Source organism: Megachile rotundata, chromosome 4 (genome assembly GCF_050947335.1).
Source record: "Megachile rotundata isolate GNS110a chromosome 4, iyMegRotu1, whole genome shotgun sequence".
Taxonomy (NCBI): Eukaryota; Metazoa; Arthropoda; class Insecta; order Hymenoptera; family Megachilidae; genus Megachile; species Megachile rotundata.
Genome location: NC_134986.1, coordinates 3,734,380 through 3,756,276, shown reverse-complemented (window position 1 = coordinate 3,756,276; position 21,897 = coordinate 3,734,380). Strand labels below are relative to the sequence as shown.

The 21,897-nt window shown below is 30.1% G+C and overlaps 3 protein-coding genes across 4 annotated transcripts; all 3 read right to left on the bottom strand.

Moving 5' to 3' along the window:
* Positions 1-4,509, bottom strand: LOC100883826 (odorant receptor 4-like). The gene is made up of 6 exons (XM_003707174.3): positions 4,110-4,509; positions 3,507-3,843; positions 2,252-2,464; positions 2,063-2,176; positions 1,748-1,903; positions 1-90 (listed from the first exon to the last, which is right to left on the bottom strand). Exons 1-6 carry the CDS (start codon positions 4,364-4,366, stop codon positions 40-42), a joined length of 1,128 nt encoding a protein of 375 aa, XP_003707222.3. The 5' UTR covers positions 4,367-4,509; the 3' UTR covers positions 1-39.
* Positions 4,510-7,225: 2,716 nt separating this feature from the next.
* Positions 7,226-11,702, bottom strand: LOC100883714 (odorant receptor 82a-like). Its single transcript, XM_076530702.1, has 5 exons — positions 11,360-11,702; positions 10,810-11,143; positions 10,150-10,362; positions 8,308-8,421; positions 7,226-7,534 (listed from the first exon to the last, which is right to left on the bottom strand). The coding sequence occupies exons 1-5, from the start codon at positions 11,614-11,616 to the stop codon at positions 7,253-7,255; spliced, it is 1,200 nt and encodes a 399-aa protein (XP_076386817.1). The 5' UTR covers positions 11,617-11,702; the 3' UTR covers positions 7,226-7,252.
* Positions 11,703-12,567: 865 nt separating this feature from the next.
* Positions 12,568-18,885, bottom strand: LOC100883604 (Odorant receptor 19a). 2 transcript variants are annotated; one of them, XM_076530701.1, is made up of 6 exons: positions 18,767-18,885; positions 15,145-15,546; positions 14,114-14,344; positions 13,929-14,042; positions 13,704-13,859; positions 12,568-12,729 (listed from the first exon to the last, which is right to left on the bottom strand). In XM_076530701.1, exons 2-6 carry the CDS (start codon positions 15,517-15,519, stop codon positions 12,679-12,681), a joined length of 927 nt encoding a protein of 308 aa, XP_076386816.1. In that variant the 5' UTR covers positions 15,520-15,546; positions 18,767-18,885; the 3' UTR covers positions 12,568-12,678. The 2 variants fall into 2 exon arrangements, with proteins under 2 accessions (XP_076386816.1, XP_012149880.2); XM_012294490.2 differs by lacking the exon at positions 18,767-18,885 and having other exon boundaries at positions 15,145-15,764.
* Positions 18,886-21,897: the final 3,012 nt, after the last annotated feature.

Sequence of the window (21,897 nt, the reverse complement as noted above, 5' to 3'; positions counted from 1 at the left end):
TATAACAGACTATGTTTTATTGTTAACAATATTTATTTCTCAAGACATTGCAAGCAGTACCGACATATACGAAGCTGAGGCCTTCATCATCTACAAACATAATAATAAAATTATTGTCACCCATATTACAAAAGTAATAATAATATTAATACACAAGATTTACAAATAACAATCCTAATAAATAGTTTTGTTTCAATAATGCAATATTTATATGGTAGATAGAACTGGATGTACTGACTAACAAGAAACTTGAGTAAAAAAAAATAACAGTTTCTGATATACAAATACTCTTGTACGTCCGCAATGCGATTGACACACTGGCTTCTATTATCGCGTGCGATGTTACCTCAGTGTTTATAAACTGCATTGAATGTCCTTATTCAATTCCCATACATACTTTATGACAAAAGATTTCATCGCCAATCAGTCAATTGTCCGTAACCGGTGATTGTGGATCTATTTAGTATTACACAGTTGCAAAGCATCGTGCTGAAAATGTCAGCGTATTACTGTAATAAAGAAATGGCAGAGCATTTTATGTGTGATCGTGCTAATGGGAGTGCTTTAGCTGCATGACGCCTTTGCACGGAAAAGTTTCCTAATCGAGAGGTCTCTCTCACACGCTGTTTCGATATCTTTACCAACACCCTTTCGAATCAGGCGCATCTGAAACTTGCTATTGAAATTCTGGTAAACCTAGATCTGTATTGACTGCTAATAGGGAGAATCGCATTTTAATAATTGTAGAAGAAAATCCCGGAACAAACGTAAGAAGAATATCCGATATCGTAATAATTTGTATTATTCTTGTTCGGAGATGTTGTTTCATGAGCAGTTACTTTATTCATATTCAACGAATGCGAGCACTTACTCCACCGGATTGTCAAGCAAGAATAAAATTTTCACAATAGCTACTCGTAAAATATGCTTCGAATCCGAATTTCGTATCCTGCATTTTGTTAACTGGTAAAGCTGTATTAATGTAGAAAGAATTTACAAATTTTCTTAATGATCTCGTATGGACAGATGAGAATCCTCGTGCATTTATTCAAGTAAATCACCAACACCGCTTTTCGTTAAATGTTTGAATAGGTATTATGGAAGATTACCTCATTGATCCTATAATACTCTCAAATCGGCTTTCAGGTGCTGCTTATTTCACTTTCTTGGTGAATACATTACCTCGGTACTTGGGAGACATGCCTTTGGAAGGAAGGTTATGGATGTGGTACATGATATGACTTGATCTCATTTTGTGTGTAATGAGATAGAGCACTTGAACACAGTTTTCGGTCAAAGATGAATTGATCTTGATGAGTTGAATGAGCCTCTCGAAATCCCGATTTAAACCCTTTGAACTTCTTTTGATGAAAGTATTTGAAAAACAAAATGCAATCTTCGTCAATACAGAACGTGGAAGAATTAATCGTATCTGTCAAATAATTCAATAGATATACGGAATTTTCGACAGAGTAGCTTTGTTTGAATATACTGAACCATACGTGAAAAAGGAAGAAGGACGTGTTAAACGTTTTCTACAATTATTTAGAAGGCATTACACAATAAGTCAGTCATGTTAATACACTAAAAATAATATTGTCTCAGGAACGATTGATGTCACTACCTATGATTTATTAAGTTCCTTGTACTTTCTACAAAATGTCCTGCATACCATATAAATATTGAATATTTTTTTGTTCATACCTATACATATTATTTATGGTAAAATAAAAGATGGAAAACTTACAGACATAAAACTTTCCAAAGAGAGACTTGAAAATTTTCCAAAAGTGAGCTTAAGTCCTTTTTGCGATCTGAGTATCGGAAGTACTAGAAGTTGACTCTCATTCGGATGCAAATCGTACCAAAGGCACTTGTATGCTGTTTCGCAAATCAATTTACTCTAAAAAATATGTGATATTTTGGCGAAATATAATGTAAAAATGTCGATATTTCGTGATGTTAAGTTTATAATCCTAAAGTTTTAAACTTATATTTCAAAAATTTTTGAAACGAGTTTATTGCAGCATAAATCTTTTTGTATTATGTGTCATTTGATAACCTTGGTACTGAGATATTCTCCCGCGAAGCAATATAAATACGCGTCTAACCAGACAACAACATAGAATAAAATAGATTTGATTAAAATAGGTAGTCCATTATCGATATTGAACGCCTGTAACATCAAATTATTGACATAAGCGAATCACTCGATAATAAATTGTTTATAAACGAATCATGGTTTACTTACAATTACGATAAGGAATCCTAAACAACACGTATTTAGAGTATTTGATAAAAGTTGACTAAGTGCCGCATATGTAAATAATTTTTCAATTCTTTCTGTAAGTAAGATGATATCCTGGTGTCGATTAATAAAAAACTTTAATTGTTCTTTATTCTTGAGTCGATCTTCTGTTATTGTTTGACACATAATGTCAACCTGACACCCTACGTGAAGTACCTACAAGCACACGAAATTTTAGAAATTTTTAATGTATTATTAATATTTGACAGGATTGCTACTATTCATAATTGTAGTAAGTCTTCACTTTTATTTGAAATTTTTAATATTTAGAATTTTGGAGCTGTAGACCTGAGGAGATTTTGACATTTGATGATTTGGAAATCTGGTGATTTAGAAATTTAGAGATTTAGAAATTAAGGGATTTGGAAATTTAAAGATTTAAAAATTTCAAAATTTGGAGATTAGAGAATTTGGGAATCTGATAATTTGTATATTCTGAGAGTTTTTAAATTTGGGGATTTTCGTTTTTGGAAATGTTGTTAATTTTAAAATTTGAAGATTTTGGGAGTTTGAGAATTTGGGAATCTAGGGTTTTGAAAGTTTAAGGACTTGGAAATTTAGAGATTTAGAAATTTAAGGGTTTGGAAATTTAGAGATCTATGAATTTAGGGATTTAGAAATTTTAGAATTTGAAGATTTGGGAATTTGAATATTTAGAAATTTTAGAATTTGAAGATTTGGGAATTTGAATATTTAGAAATTTGAATATTTTGTAAGTTTAGGACTTAGAAATTTGGAAATTTTATGAGTCCTAGAATTTGAGGATTTGAGAATTTGATAATTTGACAACTTGAAGTTTTAAAATTAAAACAATTCTAAATTTTGAGTTTTAAGAATTTAGGATTAATAATTTCAATTTAATAATTGTAGAACTTAATAATACATATATTTAAAAATTGGTGAGTTTAAAAAATTTGAGAATATTATCTAGTACTATCTTTAAACTGTCTATAGGTTTTTCCTAAATTTGGTTACTCCCTAGAAATTTTCATAGCTTCCTTAGTTCTCCTTACTCTCATTCTAATTTCTCTCTATACTCCCTAGACTCTCTCTATTCCCCAAGACTCTTCCTAAAACTTAACTTCCCCATATAACAATATTCACACTTCCTCAAACAAAACTATTCTCTCCAAAGAGTGATACATAATTTCCGCAATGGCCCTGTAAATATTAAAAATGGCGAATATCGAACGCTTACCACCATTAAAAGAAGAGCACTAAAAGTGCCAAACGAAAAAGCAGTTGACGTTTGATGAAGAAACTGTGCAGTTAATACTAGCTCGTACACAGGTGTTTCTTTCGTTGCAACAGGTAGATCCATTTTCAAGTGAAAACTTCGGGATAACGTATCGTTATTGTATTCAGACACAAAAAATCCGATAACGTAAAAGAATACGGATATTACATAGGAGAAAATGATTGTTGTTGTTAACCACTGAGAGAGATGAGCTGTTTTAAATATCGAATTATCCATGTCGATAGCTGCGTACTTTCGACATTCATCTTCCATCGTTGATAATATGTCACATAATACACTGAAATATTTTGTTTAAATAGGAATAGTTAATAAAATACTTATAATCAACTGAATAATTAAAAAATAATCAACGAAACAATAATGAACTAAGTAATTAAAAAATACTTAATAAAATAGCAATGAAGGAACCAAAAAAGCATTGCCATCAAAACATTAATGCATTTCAAATACAAGAATGAAATAACACAAAATGCTGTAATAATTCAAAGTAAATTACGAACAATGAAAATTGAGAATATTCACAACAAAACTAGAATATCTCACCCATGATTTACCCACGTGATAATTAATTTGATACTCATCAGAGTGAACACGAGGGCGATACAGAAGTTGTCTATCGTTTGCATGAGGCTATCAGATTGGAAATGCTGGATGATGTATCTGTATTGATAAATTTGAATTGTAGCCATAGACGTTATCCAATAAAATTTATGCAGCGCTGGAAACGGTGTTCCTGGCCAGAGACCAATGAAGTGAAGACCATATTTAACGGAGGGGCTAATTGTACTCGTTGATTTCATTTTATGTAGCAATCGATCATATATTGCCTTTATTTTCTCGCATATGCCTTTTAAATTCGCACGATCGCGTTAAAAGCGAACCATCTTTCGTTTATTGTGCACTGCTACCACAACTGTTACCATCAATTCCCGGAAGGTCACTGTGCTTGGACAATGATCTACGATAAACTGAAAACTTCGAAGAAATTATTACGCGAAGCTTATAGCGGTTGAACAATGGCGGGTGCAATCAGCATCGCCGTTCGCGTTGCCCGCATTAATATTACAAATAATGAAGTAATTACGCAGTTTGTCTGGCTGTAGGAGCAGAGGGTAGCGTTGTTGAAATCGTAATCAAAACTTTGTTGCAATGGCGGATTGTCTTCATTAAAAATATAGAGTGAGCGGTGATACGACTCGCGGGTGCATACTAAATCAGGCAAATCACACACTTTTTGCACTGCTAATCTGATCGATGCATTGCGCTAAAGCCTGGAATACCTCGGTATCATTTGCTACAGCGAACGTAGTTGCAACTTTCTCCTGTTCGATTTTATTTCCGTAAGAAAAAAGTTATGAAAACGGTGATCTATAGAGGAGTTTGCAAAGATTGTTTCCCTGGGATTTTTAAAACTACAGATCGCAAACTTTTTATTTGTATATAAACATTTATTTTTTACATCATGGTAAATGTTTGCTAAACGAAATTTATGTAGTTAAGAGTACGTAGATCAGCTGAATAGAAGTAAACGAATATAACGTTTGTGAATAACATGTTTCAGGACATTGCCAGAAGAACTGATATATAGGATGCCGAAACTTTCATAATCTATAAACAAAGGAATGATACTATTATTTATTTTAATTTATGTAGGGTATGTGTTCCAGTTACGGAGACTTTAATCCAGTTCGCGCAATCATATACTAATTGAAAAGCACTACTGCATGAATGTCATATTCTTAAAATCGATATCCGTTATTAAACAATTCCATTTTGTAAAAAAACTTTTTAAGCAAAACAAATTAAATTTTCATGGTGTATTTAATGAAATAGAAGCAGATGTTTTTGTCTGTATTATGGACTTCCAGTTGCGGCAGATGTATTTTGGTGCCCCAATTTCGGAGTCTGTCTACATTTCGGTATCTCTTATTATGGCGTCTTTAAATGTCGCTCCCTAATCTAGCTTTTGTGAAATATGACGATTTTGTTTTAAATGTTGTTGTCTCGCGGTAAATAATTTAATAAAAATAAAATACATTATTTGGCTGATAACACATAGCACACGTTTCACTTTTGGAGCTTGGAATGAACGTGAGATTATGGCAAATAGCTGCGCTTGGGGGCTTCCTATTAAGGGCAAGCGTGAAAATCTCGCGATATTACAGAATTTACTCAAAAATAGAAATAAAATAGGTTGTATATGTTAAATTCACTTATTTGTTACTAGACTTGACGATTTTAAGATACATATGTATAATATGTATTTCGTACGAAGTCAGCGTTTATAACCATTTTGTATGAAATATTTCAGTACGAATTTCTTAAGGTTTTAAATAAAAATTTCTGTCAAAATCATTAAAATAGTAATGTGCATTTTTGATAAATATTTATATCATTGAAACGTACTGAAATTATTTTTAATCTTATTTATTAATAATTACAATTAATTTATAGAATTTTGTTTATGTTTATTGACGTGTAATTTTGAATGAGGAAACTAATACAAACGCTCCGTAATTGATACATTTACCCTATGTAAGTGTAGTAACATATAATTAATTATTAATTTATAATAGAATAGTTATGAAACTTCTAAATTCAAAAAAATTTGTATTAATGATATGAAGTATGTGCGGCATGTAGGTAACCCTTTGTTGCCTCTTTCTTTCAATTTTAGACAGAATGCATTTTTAAACATTTATAAGTAACGTTAGTAAAAAATAACAATAAACTTTACCTACTACTACAACTTTCTTACAGAAAAATGATATAATATCACAAACAGTAAACAGGCATAATAAAAAACAGTAACCAAAGATAGGAAATGTATTCAATAATTCTTTTAATAACAACATTTATTTCTCATAACGATAATTCATTATTATTGAGTTTAGTATTCGTTTGACATCATAGAAGAATTTATGCGGTATATTTGCAACAGTAATTAATATTATCAATATTTGCATAGCAACAAAGAATTAATATTATCCAAGAAAATAACCAAATGTGAAATAGAATAACTATGCTTAATATGAAATATCTAATTATAAAAACTTTATTTAAAAACATAAAGATAAAATTTAAATGCCTTGAAATTATAATAAAACATGAAAATAGTCGAAAGTTACAAATAGTAGTATAGAACACTTAGGAAACTTTTAAAGTAAACTTAATTTTTATTGTAAAAAATGAATATTCATTTAAATAAGAAAGACAAATAAATCAATGTCTTCCACTTTTTTTATTTGTAACTATCTTTTCATTCAATTTGTAGAAAGTACGATTATATTACAAAACGTACGAATTAATAGAAAGTAGTAGAAACCGCTTTTAATAATTAATAGAAAGTCTTAATCAGAAAGATAAATATCATCTTTTGCTTTTTTTTTTCATAAAAATATTATATGTGTAATCTTCATATTTGGTACTTTCCTCTAATGTTACATAGTCGAAAATTTTACATTTTATCAGATAAAAAAGATAATAAAGTTATTACTTTAAAATAAAATGTAAATAATATTAAAATAGAATGTACTCTATTTTCCTGTAATATTACTTACTCCGAAATCTTATATTTTATCAAATGCAAAAGATAATAAAATAATAAAATACTCCATTCTCCTCTAATATTACATACTTAAAAATTCTATACAATATTATCAAATACAAAAGATGAACAAAGTATACTATACTTTCTGAAAACACAAAAGCAATTCCCAAAATATTTCATTAACGCACGAAACAGTAACTTGTGAAAATGTGTTATGAACATAAATGATTATAATTATTAAATGAAAATATAAGTGGCTTACGCTGGTAAAGCTCTCCAACGAAGGGCTCGAAAATTTTCCAAAAGTAAACGTAAATCCTTTTTGAGATCTTAAAATCAAGAGTATTAGGAGTCGATTTTCACTCGGACGCAAATCATACCAGGCAGACTCATATGCCGTATCACCAATCAATTTACTCTAAAAAAGAAAACAAATTTTTTCTCGACACTCCAAATATGTATTGGAAAATCATACTAACCGGAATTCACTTTACACGCTTTTCACAGAAAAATCGGTTTAATAAAATGAAGAAAAAAGTATATTTAGGTTAATCTGGTTAGTCAGGTGTATACCTTATTTTTCTATAAATATAAATGCAGTTTTGTGCATCATCAGTTCATCTAACTGTTGTGAATCAGGGAAAAAAGAAAAACACAAAGAGAAAACGGAGTAAAAAAAATTTATAGAAACACATAAAAAAAATTATACAGGGAGGTTCACAACTAGTGTGAGGAATTGTCCCGGAAAGGGGTTGTATATGTAAACATCTTAATGTTCGTTCATTTCATTTATTTTTATATTTTATTTTTTCTTCCTTTTTATAATATTTTTATATATTATTTTATTGTTAATAAATTGTTTTGGACCCTAAAAGATTTCTTGCATCTAAGCCCTTTTATACACGACGAATCTATGTCTATTATAAAGGACCGAGTCTGACGAAGGTGCAGAAGATGTATCTGTACCTAAATATCCACGAATTGTTTATATGTAAAACTTTGACCAACGAGAATAATTAAATTATTCGTAATTATATGGTTATCAATCTTTCAGATTTTGGAAAAGAATGAAATATACAAATACAAGTATACAAATTATGTTTGAGAAGGATTGAGTTATATTTGTGTGCGCCATTGAACGCGGGCAATCAACAACACAAGAAGCGCTGAGTGAACGAATAAGTGAATTACCTTGATACTGAGATATTCTCCAGCGAAACAATATATGAATGCTTCTAAGCAAATAGCAATGTAGAACAGAACGGATTTGATCAGTAGAGCAGGTCCATTCGCGGTGTGTATCGACTGTAACATGAATTTTATATAAATTATGACAGGGAAGTAACGTAATTATCTTCATATTGTAAATTATATTTTGAAAACACTAAACGGGTTAATTCAAACGTTTTATTATCATTTCTTTGTCAGTTTAAATTACATTCGTGTGAATACTTCTTTTCTGTTATTTCGATATTATATTATTTAACAGACATTTTGAATTTATATTACTCATAGACCTTTCTTACAGTTTTTAATTCTCAACAACATTTCTTATTATCAATTTCTTTTTTAAGAAGTGTGAGTTTGGATAAAAAATACAAATTTTCAATTTTAAAATATCTTGTGCTGAAACAGTGATAGATTTTTATATTGTATTTTATATAAGATGATTCTATGCCCTCTCCCAAATAAAATAATATTGTAATTAACATGTTGTAAACATTTAAATATTCTATTTAATATTTAACCTTGGATTAAATAAATCTAATTAGGTCAGTGAACGTATACATATATCGACGATTATACACATAATGTGTACATCTTGTATGAAAGTAATCATGTACATATTCAGTTAAAGGTACAAAAAGTTGAAGAAGTTATAATTTTGTTTTATATAAAAACTCGGTTCTCGAGCAATTACAATTTTCTAGAATTTTTTTCATTTTGAAGTCAGCTGAATTTTAACTTTGCAGTGATTAAAATATATTTTGTAAATAGTAAAAAACAACAGAAGTTATGAAGCGATTTCAAATTGCTCTTGGCGACCTCATGTGGGAAAACTAAGAAACTTTGCACAAATATAAACCATCCTTATCTCTCTTATATTGCTTCGTACAGAAGAGACAATGATAATAACTACGACAGTATAAAAATATTTGTTATTCAATAATTTTGAGACGAACAAAGTTATACTTTCTCATATTTCTTCTCAAAAATACTCTCTGTTTAAATGCACATTGCGATGCAAAGCTCAATTTTTCAATTTAAATTTAAAAATTTTATAAACTCGATGATTGTTATTTTATAAAACAAGAAGGTACATAAAAGTGTCTTCCTTATAAAATTTTAAAAGTCAAATTAATTTTTGTCATAATCAGATTTTCTGTTAAACATGCAAATTTGTTAACAAACTGATAAACACCTGCAATAATTCGTGTGTTTAAAGTGTTCTATTTCATTTAAACGTTCTTTAAACATATTCAAATGTTTATAATATATTATCAATTTACATTACTGTTTCGGTAAAGTTCATAGAATAATTTGACGCAAAGCACAATCAAATAACTATTACTATTCCTTTTGTAAACTATATTGCATAAAAACTAAATCCATTGGCGAAAAACAATCTTTATCTTTTAATGCATACAAATTTATAGGAAACGTCTATCAAGTTTATAAAATAGTATAATTAAAGAAATAATAACACTTAGCACTTAGTTCAATATGGAACTTACAATAAAATGTATCAAACAAAGTTCGAAAAAATCGTACATCTTTTTCACGTAGCATATGATTCTGGAATAAAAAATATGTGTTCATGATAGAAAAAACGCAAGGTGACCTTGAAATAACCTCGAAGACACCCGTGCATTAAAAAATTAGTAATGCAATTTGACTCCCACTTGAAATATTAAAAGAAACCTGTTAAATTGTTTTTTAAATCACACATCTTCGAGATTTTTGACAATGTCAACTTAAATGGGACACCGTCTACATGTAAACATAACAAATATAATTATAAACGGATATTACCATTACAATAAGATATCCCACGCAACAAGTAATCAGAGTGTTCGACACAAGTTGACTAAGAGCCATATAAGTAAAAAGTTTCTCAATTTTGTCTACGAACAGAATAATTTCTTTGTGCCTATTAATAAAGAAGTTTAATTGTTCTTTGGTTCTGAGAGGATCATCCGTTATCGCCTGACACATCACATCAACATGACAGCCCACGTGCATGATCTATGAACAACCAATTAGATTTTTAAATAATTGCAATATTAATAAGAAATTAAAAATTAACAATAAATATAAGATTATATCTATTAGAGTAGCTGAAACAAATTTTTTCTGTTCGCTGTCGCCCTCTGAAAAGTTAACATATGTTGTAAAAAAATCATCTAAAAATTTGAGATCGCTCAAAGTTCGCGGTCATTAAAAAATTTAAAGAGGTCGCTCAAAGCAGTTTACTACCGACATAAGTAAGGATTTGTGCTACCTTGTGTACTTTTAGGGAGTTAAGAAGGAAAAAAGAATATGAGCCAGCCTAATATCTACATATCTGTAAGATTACATTTCTATAAGATTACATGTATATGTCTACAAGATTATATTTCTTTTAAGAGCTTTCATTTTCTTTTTAAACAAGAACCACGATGGGAAATGGACCCATACAATATTCATACCCACCACCATTACGAGAAGAGCACTGAACACACCAAACGTAAGAGCGGATGTAACCAAATGAAGAAATTGTGCGGATAGGACGAGTTCGTAAGTGGGTGATTCGCTGGTATCAAAAGGCAAATCCATCTGAAGAAGAAGCCGCCTTGTTGAATTGTTATTGGTGTCCTGTGTCAATGTACCCGTCAGATAGAAAACTGCCGACACTACGTAACTGGACATAACCATGATTGTAAAATACACAGAAAGACTTGCAGTTTTTGGTATCAGATTATTTGTATCGATGACTGCGTACTTCTTGCAATCTTCCTCTACTGTTGATAAAATGTCACGGAGTACACTTGAAACAATAAATAAGTTAAGTATTATTTTCCTAATATTTTTTACGAGTCACAATAAGAAAGTAAAAAATATAGTAATAGGAAAACGAGATTTTTCTGAATTGAATTAAATAGAATATTTTATCTTTAAAAGAAAAAAATAGAAAAATCTATTGAGGTTTTTTCTAAATTGAATTAAATGGAGTATTATATTATATGACATATTTGCCACTCACCCATGATTTGTCCAAACAACGATCAATTTAATACACACAAGACTGAAGGGCATAGCGATACTCAAATTGTCTATCATGTCCAAAAGACTGTCAGTTTTAAAATGTTGTATAATGTATTTATACTGATAAGTTTGAAAAAACACCATAGCTATTACCCAACAAACTTTATGCAACCCTGGTAATGGTGTTCCTGGCCAAATGCCAACAAAGTGGAGGCCATACCTAACTGATGGGCTAAGTGTGGTCGATAATTTCATTTGGTACAAAATACTTTGTTTAACAAAATTGTGTTACATATAAATTATCCTATCGATTCCTTCGCCCCTGTCACAGAACGACGTATTTGTACAATATCTTGTCATAGACTAAACTTCGCGGAACAATTGTCCCTAATGCAAGACCAGATACGGCAAATAATATTGTACAATAATCGTAAGCTTGCTTGGAATAAAAATACTCGAAGAAAGTACTGTTGCAAATTCGAGGATCAATGGACGAAGTGCATTAAAAATATATGGATACACGTACGACACGCGAATGCATAATAAATTACTGGAATGATAGGTTAGGGAAGATTTCGAAGTTTGAAGAGTGCAGGAAAAATTGTTCCACAAATGTGTGGTTCGTGAAGGGAGAATATAATGTTGGGTTAAAAAAAGTACATTTCTTACATAGCCAGAGTGCTAACAATTTGCACTGAAGGTACAATAAAATTATAAGAACGTTGGTTGCATATTTGAAAAGTTTCATTGTGATTTTAATAGGTTTAAGGATCTTAAAAATTATTTCGAGTAGTTGTACATTGTGGCAAGATTAATATAAAATCAGAGTAAATTAAAATTGTAGCTAGTGAAATTAAAAATTGACTAATTATGTAAAAGGTAAAGAATTTTTTAATTGATATTTATGGTAAATTTTTACGCTTCATTTTTTAATTCTGAAATCAATCACCATTCGACATTCAAATTTTAAAACAAAAGATAATATAATAGTGGAAAAATAATATCTAAAAAAACAGTATAATTTTGAGAATAAAAATGATTGTTAGTTTATTACTAACTCACATAAATTAATTAAACAACAATTGATGTCTCAAAAAAATCTTACAAGAAAATAATTATTTTAAGGATATTAAAGGAAGGTTCTGAAATTAAACAAATGCATGCTTCTAAAAATATTTGTATTTTTTTAGGAAAAGTGATGGAAAATTTAAAAAGTGAATCACTGCTTGTTGTATTTTATTTACACTATTATCAAGTCTATTCACATTTGTGTTACGTTCATCGTTACGACTATAAAAGTAGTTTCTTCTTCGCACCTTACTCCATTGCATACAGTACCGAAACGTATGAAGCCGAAGTTTTTAACATCTATAAAACAAAATGTAGTGTTTAACAACAGATCAAATCTGAAGCTGCCTCTACACTGTAATGTTCGTAAAAACTAGCGTGGATGCGGCATTATGTGTGAAAGAAAAATTTTAAATCTACATTTAAAAAAGAAAAGTGTTTCACCTTCAAAATAATGAAATTTTTTTTAAAAATATGAAAGTTACAGCGTGATATGTATAAAAATTAAGGTGACATGCCACGTTAAGCCGTTGCCACACTTAGTACTTCTAATGTGTAAGATTGCAATTAATATATGTATGTGTAACCTCTTTTTCCTTTTTATTATCTTCTTATATTATTTTGAAAAGTTTTAAATATCTTGATTTTTTATATTATCGCTGCTGATACAATAAACGTTATTGTTTAACATAATTTGCATCTTGTATATCTTTACATTTGAATATTATGCATTTACAGTTGAATTCTCAGATTTTAACATTAAGAGAACTATGTAAATACAACATTTATCACATTGTATTGCTTGAGTAATCTAAACAACATATTTGTTTATATTTTTGAATATATTGTTTATATGTTAGTTATTACATTCGTTATTTGTTTGGATTAAAATGGCGATAGTCTTTGAAGTAATCTTCCAAATTAACATGTTATAAAAACAAAGTTATCAAGATAAACACGTGACATGCCACCTTAAGCCGCTTCCACGCTTGACACTCCTGCATTTTCGACACAACATTCTTTTAAATATTATTTTCCACGTTTCCTTTTTATCATTCTATAAAATATATTAATACTCATGTTTCAATTAAAATAAGATGGTACCTAAATTTGAAAAAAATAATCAAAGTATAGTAAATTGTTATTGAGTCAAATGATACTAACTTCAATTGAGAATTGTTATATATTAAATTTTAATAAATAATTCTAAAGAAAAATAAAAATAAAAATTAAAAAGATATTTTTAATATCTTATATAAAGGAGATATTCTTACGTTAGCAAAAGTCTCTAATGAAAGGTTAATATATTTTCCAATTGTTAGTGTCATAGGCCTTTGAGAACGTAATATTAACAGCAAAAGAGCGCGGCATTCACGAATGCTTAATTGATACCAATTAGAGTTGTACGCCGCCCAGCTGATGCTTTTACTCTACGAAAAAGACCAATCAATAATAAACATAAAAAATTCTTTTTGTAAATAATAAAATTTCTATCTTACTTTCGTGGTGAGATATTCGCCCGTGTAACAGAGTATAAGCGCCTCCAAATGAATGACGACGAAATAAGGAAAACATTTTGATATGATTATTGCTGCTTCGTCAGTGTTTAATGACTAAAACAAATGATGTACAAATATGATCGTTGATGGTATTAAACGACATAAACAAAAATTAAATTACTCACAGTTACTAGAATGAAGCTCAGAAAACAAATGACCACGGTATTAAGGAAAAATTGTATCAGTGATATGAATGTTAACACATAATCGACATTATTACACAAATCTAAAATCCTCTGATGTTTTAAAATGATTTTTTTTATAATGCCAACACGTGATTTTTCTTCGTTGTTGTCGTTTAATATTTGCGTTAATCTTTCGCATATAATGTCGACTTGACTGACTAAATGAAGTACCTAAAATCAGCAAAACATAATTTCAAAATTGAATAATAGGATTAAAGATATGATATACACTTTAAAATATTTCAAATTGTCCATATAAATAGAAATTGAATGTTGTGCAAACTGAAATATTGTTTTAAAGGTATGTACGATAATTGAGCGTCTGACTTCTGGACGCCATTTGTTACAAACAGCTGATCAATTATAAGTATTTCCGCTCACTGACGCCATCTTGTGCGCAACAAATGTCTGTGTGAATGACACTTTGCTTCAAAAAATGACGTTAGAATAATCTACTGAGATGTTATGGCGCAAACAACAATATCTGTACGAGGAATTAGCTTTTTAATATTATACAAAATAATTAATGTGAGTGGCAACGATTTAAGGAGAAATTACGTCACAAATCAGTTTTTTTGCCCAGAATTATATATTCAACTACAAACTGATAAATGTCCTTTCGAGATTTTCTAATATGGCGCACCTGTTTATTTAAGACAAATCAATCAACGTAACAGCGGCTTAAGGCCGTATATCACGTCTCACACCGGTTTCTTTACTCAAGATTACAAATTAAAAATGAATAACCATCTTCTTGGCGTTTTCTAATGTAACACACCTGTTTATTAACTATTTGAAAGCAATTCAATTACCATGACAACGGCTTAAGGCCGCATATCTCAAACCACTTTTTTTCCTACAACTGTAAATTACAATCTAATAACAACATTTTTGCCTTCTTTTAACATGAAAAATTTGCAATGTTCACGACATAAAATTAACATAATCCCAGAAAATAAAAATTAACTCACAAACGTTGCATTAAGTGTCATTAACATTCCTGCCATCACAGCAAATGTTGCTTGGGCAATGATTTGAACAATTACAATAACTTCGTAAATAGGCGAAATTGTCGCTTCGAATGGAAATTCCATTCTCAATACAAATTTCCTTTCATTGGGATTCGATGTTCCATTGTCATTATCAGAACCGAAAAATACACCCAATGTGTATAGAATTGAACTGCTTAAGAACGATACAAGCATAATCCTCGTAATACGATACGACAACGTAGCTTTATCTATCATAGCTTCCAGATTCCATTCGGATTTACAATTAGTCCAATCTTCCGCCATTATTGCCAAAATTTCCGAAACAACTCTGCGTAAAACAATGTCCACGGTCATATGCTATAGTTTTCGTGCACTTATAATCTGTGAAGAGGACATTAAACTCGAATCAGTATCTGCTTTCAATTATCATCGTTTCATTGTTAATAGTAATCATATCTTGCATACTTTTCTATTTCCACGATACCTTACCTTAATTATTTCGAGAAATGAAATAAGTCTATTTGTTAGTAAGTTGTGCATTACAAATTGCATAATATTGAATTTTACAGTAGTATTTCTGAGTTTGTGATAATTTTTAATTGATAATGACAAGCTAATCGAGATTAAATTTTAGTTTTCTAGATCAAGTGAATATCAAGTTGATGCTGACATACATAATTTGTAGCGTGAGCACAAAATCACTCAAAGAGGGATTCCGATGTCGGGGTGTTTCCGAAACTTGAGTCTACTCTTCTAGCAATGGTGGAGAGGCATTGTAGAGCATACACCAAAGCATTTAACAGAAATTGACGCGAAGTTGAAACTGACACTAAAGGACACAAATAGCCCAGTAATAATTCTCTCAGTCGCACATCTCCAAAGGAGGGCGAAGACGATTGGAGATCAACGTGAACGCGATTCAATTCAACACGACTGGAATTAGCCCAATTCAAATCGACACGATTCAGTCCATTTTAATAGAACCTGATCCGAATCAATGCGACTCAAATCACCACGATTCACCGCGATGTGATTTGTTGTAATTTAAATTGATGTCTTTCGACTTGGCACGATTCAATTCGTCAAGATTATATTTGACGCGATTCTATTTAACTCGATTTAATTTATTTAATGTATTATTTGATATAATTCAATTGAGAAACATAAAAATTGTTAATAATGTATACAACTAATATTTCTTTGCTCTGCATAGAAACTTAAAATTGAAAGAATTATATTGCGATTACATAGAAATTACAAAAATTGTTTCACACTTATGTGGTACATAGAACATTGCGCATAAAAAAAGAAACAATGTTGAGTAAAACATGTAGATCAAAAGGTTAACAGTTTCTGATATACAAATACTCTTGTACAACCGCAGTGCGATTGACACACTAGCTTCTATTATCGCGTGCGATGTTACCTCGGTGTTTATAAACTGCATTCTGAATGTCCTTATTCAATTTCCATACATACTTCGTGACAAAAGATTTCATCAGCAATCAGTCAGTTGTCGGTAACCGGTGATTGTGGATCTATTTAGTATTACACAGTTGCAAAGCACCGTGCTGAAAATGTCAGCGTATTACTGTAATAAAGAAATGGCAGAGCATTTTACGTGTGATCGTGCTAATGGGAGTGCTTTAGCTGCACGACGCCTTTGCACGGAAAAGTTTCCTAATCGAGAGGTCTCTCTCACACGCTGTTTCGATTTCTTTACCAACACCCTTTCGAATCAGGCGCTTCTGAAACTTGCTATTGAAACTCTAATAAACCTAGATCTGTATTGACTGCTAATAGGGAGAATCGCATTTTAATAATTGTAGAAGAAAATCCCGGAACAAACGTAAAAAGAATATCCGATACCGTAAGAATTGGTATTATTCTTGTTCGGAGATGTTTCATGAGCAGTTACTTTATTCATATTCAACGAATGCGAGCACTTACTCCACCGGATTGTCAAGCAAGAATAAAATTTTCACAATAGCTACTCGTAAAATATGCTTCGAATCCGAATTTCGTATCCTGCATTTTGTTAACTGGTAAAGCTGTATTAATGTAGAAAGAATTTACAAATTTTCATAATGATCTCGTATGGACAGAAGAGGATCCTCGCGTATTTATTCAAACGAATCACCAAAACCATTTTTCGTTAAATGTTTGAACGGGTATTATGGAAGATTATTTCATTGACTTTGTAATACTCCCAAATCGGCTTTCCGGTGCTGCTTATTTCACTTCCTTGGTAAATACATTATTTCAGTATTTAAACGACATACTTTTTGGAGAAGAATTATCGATGTGGTACATGAGATGGCCCGACCTTATTTTATTTGTAATGCGATAAAGCACTTGAAAACAGTGTTCGGTCAAAGGTAAATTGGATGTGGTGAACCAGTTGAATGGCCCTCTTGACCCTACGATTCAAACCCTTTGGACTTCTTTTGATGGGAGTATTTGAAAAATAAAGTATATATTTCGCCAATAAATAGCTTAGAAGACTTACATAAGCTAATCGTGTTTGTCAAACAGTTCAATAGAGATATGGAATTTTCGGCAGTTTGCGGCATTTGCAAGAAAATACTAAACCTTGTATGGAAAGGGAAGGATAACATGTGAAACATCTTTTATAATTATTGAAAATGCTATGCGAAAATAATTTTATCTCGAAAACAATTAACTTACCATTAATTACCATTAATTAAAACCTTTTAACTACGTATTATAGTGTATCGTATGTATCCTATAAGCATTATACCGTTTTTATGAACAATCTGTACAGAAATTATATAACTATACCATTTTATTCTCATTATTGTCGTCATAAATTAAGATACTGAATCATATGAATAGTCATTCTAAAGTGTAACAACCGTTTTTTATTACAACGTAATAAACACTTCAAGAGAAGTGACGTTTATGACACTATAAAATAAACAGTGATCTTATGCTATAATAACGACTACAATAAAATGTTTTATAAACTCAGATATTACAGATATCATATTTTATGATACTTTTAACAAGCTTAGTCAGTTTTTCTAGAGAATTAAAATTTAATCCTAATTACGTTTTCATTGCTACTAATGAATATTGTATTATATTAACTAATGAATATTTATAACAATTCCATGTCTATGAAAGTGGATATTATGCAATTTGAAGTATCACGACCTTAATACATTAATTACGACGAATTTATTAATATGGATCAAATACGCCCTACATCTTTTTGATAGCAAACAAGTTAATCAAGTGCATACAAAATTTATATATAAAATAACATAAAATTAAATGACATGCACAAAACAAAAATAGTAAAGAATGTAGAAAATATTTATCTGATGATGTGAATAATGATGAAAATTTTAATACATATAAATATAAATTGGTATAATTTCAACGAAAGTAATTCAAGAAGAAATGAAAGTGTATATCTTACCGCCTGCGAGACCAAATAATAAGAAATTTCACAAGAAGAAGAGTATTCGAACAAGTAATGCATAAGCCGTCTAACAAATCCGGTAAGGAATCTGTTTTAATATGATTAATGCAGTACCAATATTGAAATATCAGGGTCGTAGACATTATTACTGACCAAACGATGTATTTCAAAATCCGATAGGAAGAAGTTGGCCATGCACCAATCAGACGTAGGCTGATCTCAACCGGGTGACTGATGATACTTTTTGGCGTCATTAATGGTTCTTTCTAATCCTGCAGGACCACTTAAAAGGTTTAGTAATCCTTATAGGAAGCAAAATTTTGTTAAATTTAATATTTATGAAATTTCATAAAAATGTATAAAATTTAATATATTTTTGAATTACAAAAGATATAAATATAAGGTACACACATTAAAAAGGAATAATCTTATTTATATATATAAGTGTTTCATAATAATCGACTGATTTATAAAATGGTAAAAGATAAAATTGGGCCACATAAAATCATTCAAAAAAAATAATAACGTTTATTATATATTGTATTTTATTCAAACTAATTGTAAAATATAACTCTAAATTTGTAAAAAAAAATTAGGTAAAATTAAATGGCGTTAAACGAAATATTTAACGTAGATGTCAATATCAAAGGTACAGACATTTCAATCAATAGTTATTGATTACAAAATAGTGCAATATTTCAAAAATTGATTTTATTGTTACTTTGAATGTTCTAATATTTTTTACACAGAATATTTCAAAGAATTGATATACATAAAAAATAGACAGTTTCGTTAAAGAAATTAAATCACATTTGCTTTTCGAGAATTGTGGCAAATTAGAAAATATACACACTATTGGCTACAAAAATCAATACAACTTTTTCTTTTTTAATCTATTCCGTATAATTAATATTTATCAGAATATGCTTCATTAATATTTGAGGTTATAAATAAATTGTCTTAGTTACCGAGTTATTATAGATTACTAATAATAACATCTGTACTAAACACCATTGTAATTTAGTATAAATATTAAAATTGTTTAGTATAAATATAAAATCAGTATAAATATTATTTATTATTTATTTTTGTTCCTAACATAATTATTAAACTACGTTGTATTAATCATATATTAATCAGGGTAAAATTATGCATCAGCTCTAATAGATCTATTACCATTGCTCCATAGTTACATTTTTCAATTTAAAGTCACAACAAATATTAGAAATATTATTCCAATTAATTAAGATTACAAACGGTCGTTTTCACTGTATGAACGTGTTAATTTACGAGCCAACTTACGCTTAAGTCTCTTTAGTTGTAATGAATCATGCTCGAACGACCACCGCGCACTGAACACCATTTTGCTGGAAATAGAAACTGAACTAAAACGTTCTTTCGAATTGCTTATCGATCGAATACAATTATCTGCACTGCATCATAAAAATTCTAATGCTCATACAATCTGTGGTAATCTTAGCAATTACATTGCTAACGAAAAAAAAATCGAAAAAGAAGAAACGAAGGTAACATTGTAGACTTCCCTAGAAATGTATTACGTACCATTTACATTAAAAATGCAAATTGGTAGGTTGCAACGAAAGTGCACGTTCATTTGCTCCCTTCGGAAAGACGCTTTTTCAAACTGACAAGAAGTCTTGTGTATAATTAAGGAAACAACTAGCACAACTTCTTGCGTCCATCATTGTAAGGGCGCAATACTGCTCCATTTCAAGACTTCCCTTCGAACAGTAATATAGATCACCATGATTCTATTCTTCCACGAAACAGTTGTTGCAATTTTACTTTATAAAACTATGAATAATTTTCATTAGAGTTCTGTCATGTGATTAATGTCTGTACAGTGGAAACTTTATTTTGTGGCTGTCGACGAAATTTTGGAATGTTGATAATTCGAAACTAGTGTGATTAAGGTACAATGGATCTGAATTAATTTAAATAAAGATAATAATTTTAATATAGATTCAAGTGCTAAATATTTACTGATCATATGAAACATTCTTCTACAAAAGTGTGATCATTCTTTGTTACGAAACGTGTACGAAAATCTCATATTACAGTTGAGAAAATATTAAAATTAGACATGTTAATTATACAGCACGAATAATTAAAAGCAAGTTGAGTAACTTAAATAAAAGTTTGCTTATAATTTTGAATTATGTTTCTTAAATCTTCAAGTTGCTTATCAGGTGTGTAGTCCTAATTACTAGAACTTCTTTTAACCTACCCTTCTAGTCCACCCTTGAAATAACGCAAAAGCACACCCCATTTCATTTAACACCCCATATATCGAAAATCACTTGTAAATCGTTTAGCCTGAATATAATTTAATTTTATGCTACTAATGTACAGTGGTTTGTCCATCTTGATCCATCTCATTGTCTACCTGTCCACCTCTCACAAGTTGAGAGGTCAATCGACGGAGCTTAGCAAACTCTATCGGTAAAACGGTGCCAAGGGATAAGCCTGAGGTTGTTCGTCCACGAAGCGTCATACACGCGTCATCCAAAACAATGGACGTCCGTTCACGTAATTGTGAGAGACATAAAGAGAAAGAGAGAGAGGTAACAAAAGAAAAGGAAAGGTATAGTATACGCTACGTGTACGCGTCTATCATATGGTGCTTCGTGGACGACCAACCTGACAAACTAAACTCTGACGTCAATAGCGTGAATATAACTATAACAACAGCGGAATTGGAAATTTAAAATAAAAGTTTCGAATAAAATGAAGACACTTGAGCATCAAGAATAATTTCTTCTTTAAATGAAAATTTATTCATAGGTTTTATAATAAAAGTTTTTGAAGAGAAAAGATTTTATTTGCACTAGAAATTACGTGTGTTATTTTAGAACTTTGAATTGCTCGTTATTTTAATTATTCGAATAAATTTTCATGCGACATTTATTCCTTCATAAATATCTTTTTATTCGAAATTTGAAGCGCGAGATTGTTTGAAGTAATGCCAGGTCTGAATAGAAATGGAAACAGCAAGAAGAGATATAAATAAACATTGGTAAAATATGAGTATAACTAAAAAAAATGATTTAGACAAAATTTTAACAAATAATGTAATAACGTAGATAAAATAAATACTTATAAAGAATTCGAAATGTTTCTGCATTTAAAGCGGTTGAAAATAATGGATACAAAAAAGCAAAGAAAAGCATATTGCCGAAAAGAGAACGGGAAGTTGGGAACAAAGAAACTTCAAAGAAAAAAAAATATACGAAAAAAGCTGGGAATTGAGAGATTTCAAAAGG

Coding starts and splice junctions, on each gene's coding strand:
- LOC100883826 (XM_003707174.3), bottom strand. CDS start 4,366: ATGAAATCAACGAGTACAATTAGCCCCTCCGTTAAATATGGTCTTCAC. Junction 3,844..4,109: donor ATCACGTGGGTAAATCATGG/GTGAGATATTCT, acceptor AAAATATTTCAG/TGTATTATGTGACATATTAT. Junction 91..1,747: donor CTTTGGAAAGTTTTATGTCT/GTAAGTTTTCCA, acceptor TTATGTTTGTAG/ATGATGAAGGCCTCAGCTTC.
- LOC100883714 (XM_076530702.1), bottom strand. CDS start 11,616: ATGAAATTATCGACCACACTTAGCCCATCAGTTAGGTATGGCCTCCAC. Junction 11,144..11,359: donor GTTGTTTGGACAAATCATGG/GTGAGTGGCAAA, acceptor TATTGTTTCAAG/TGTACTCCGTGACATTTTAT. Junction 7,535..8,307: donor GAGAATATCTCAGTATCAAG/GTAATTCACTTA, acceptor TTTCTTTTTTAG/AGTAAATTGATTGGTGATAC.
- LOC100883604 (XM_076530701.1), bottom strand. CDS start 15,519: ATGACCGTGGACATTGTTTTACGCAGAGTTGTTTCGGAAATTTTGGCA. Junction 13,860..13,928: donor GCGAATATCTCACCACGAAA/GTAAGATAGAAA, acceptor TCTTTTTCGTAG/AGTAAAAGCATCAGCTGGGC. Junction 12,730..13,703: donor CATTAGAGACTTTTGCTAAC/GTAAGAATATCT, acceptor TTTGTTTTATAG/ATGTTAAAAACTTCGGCTTC.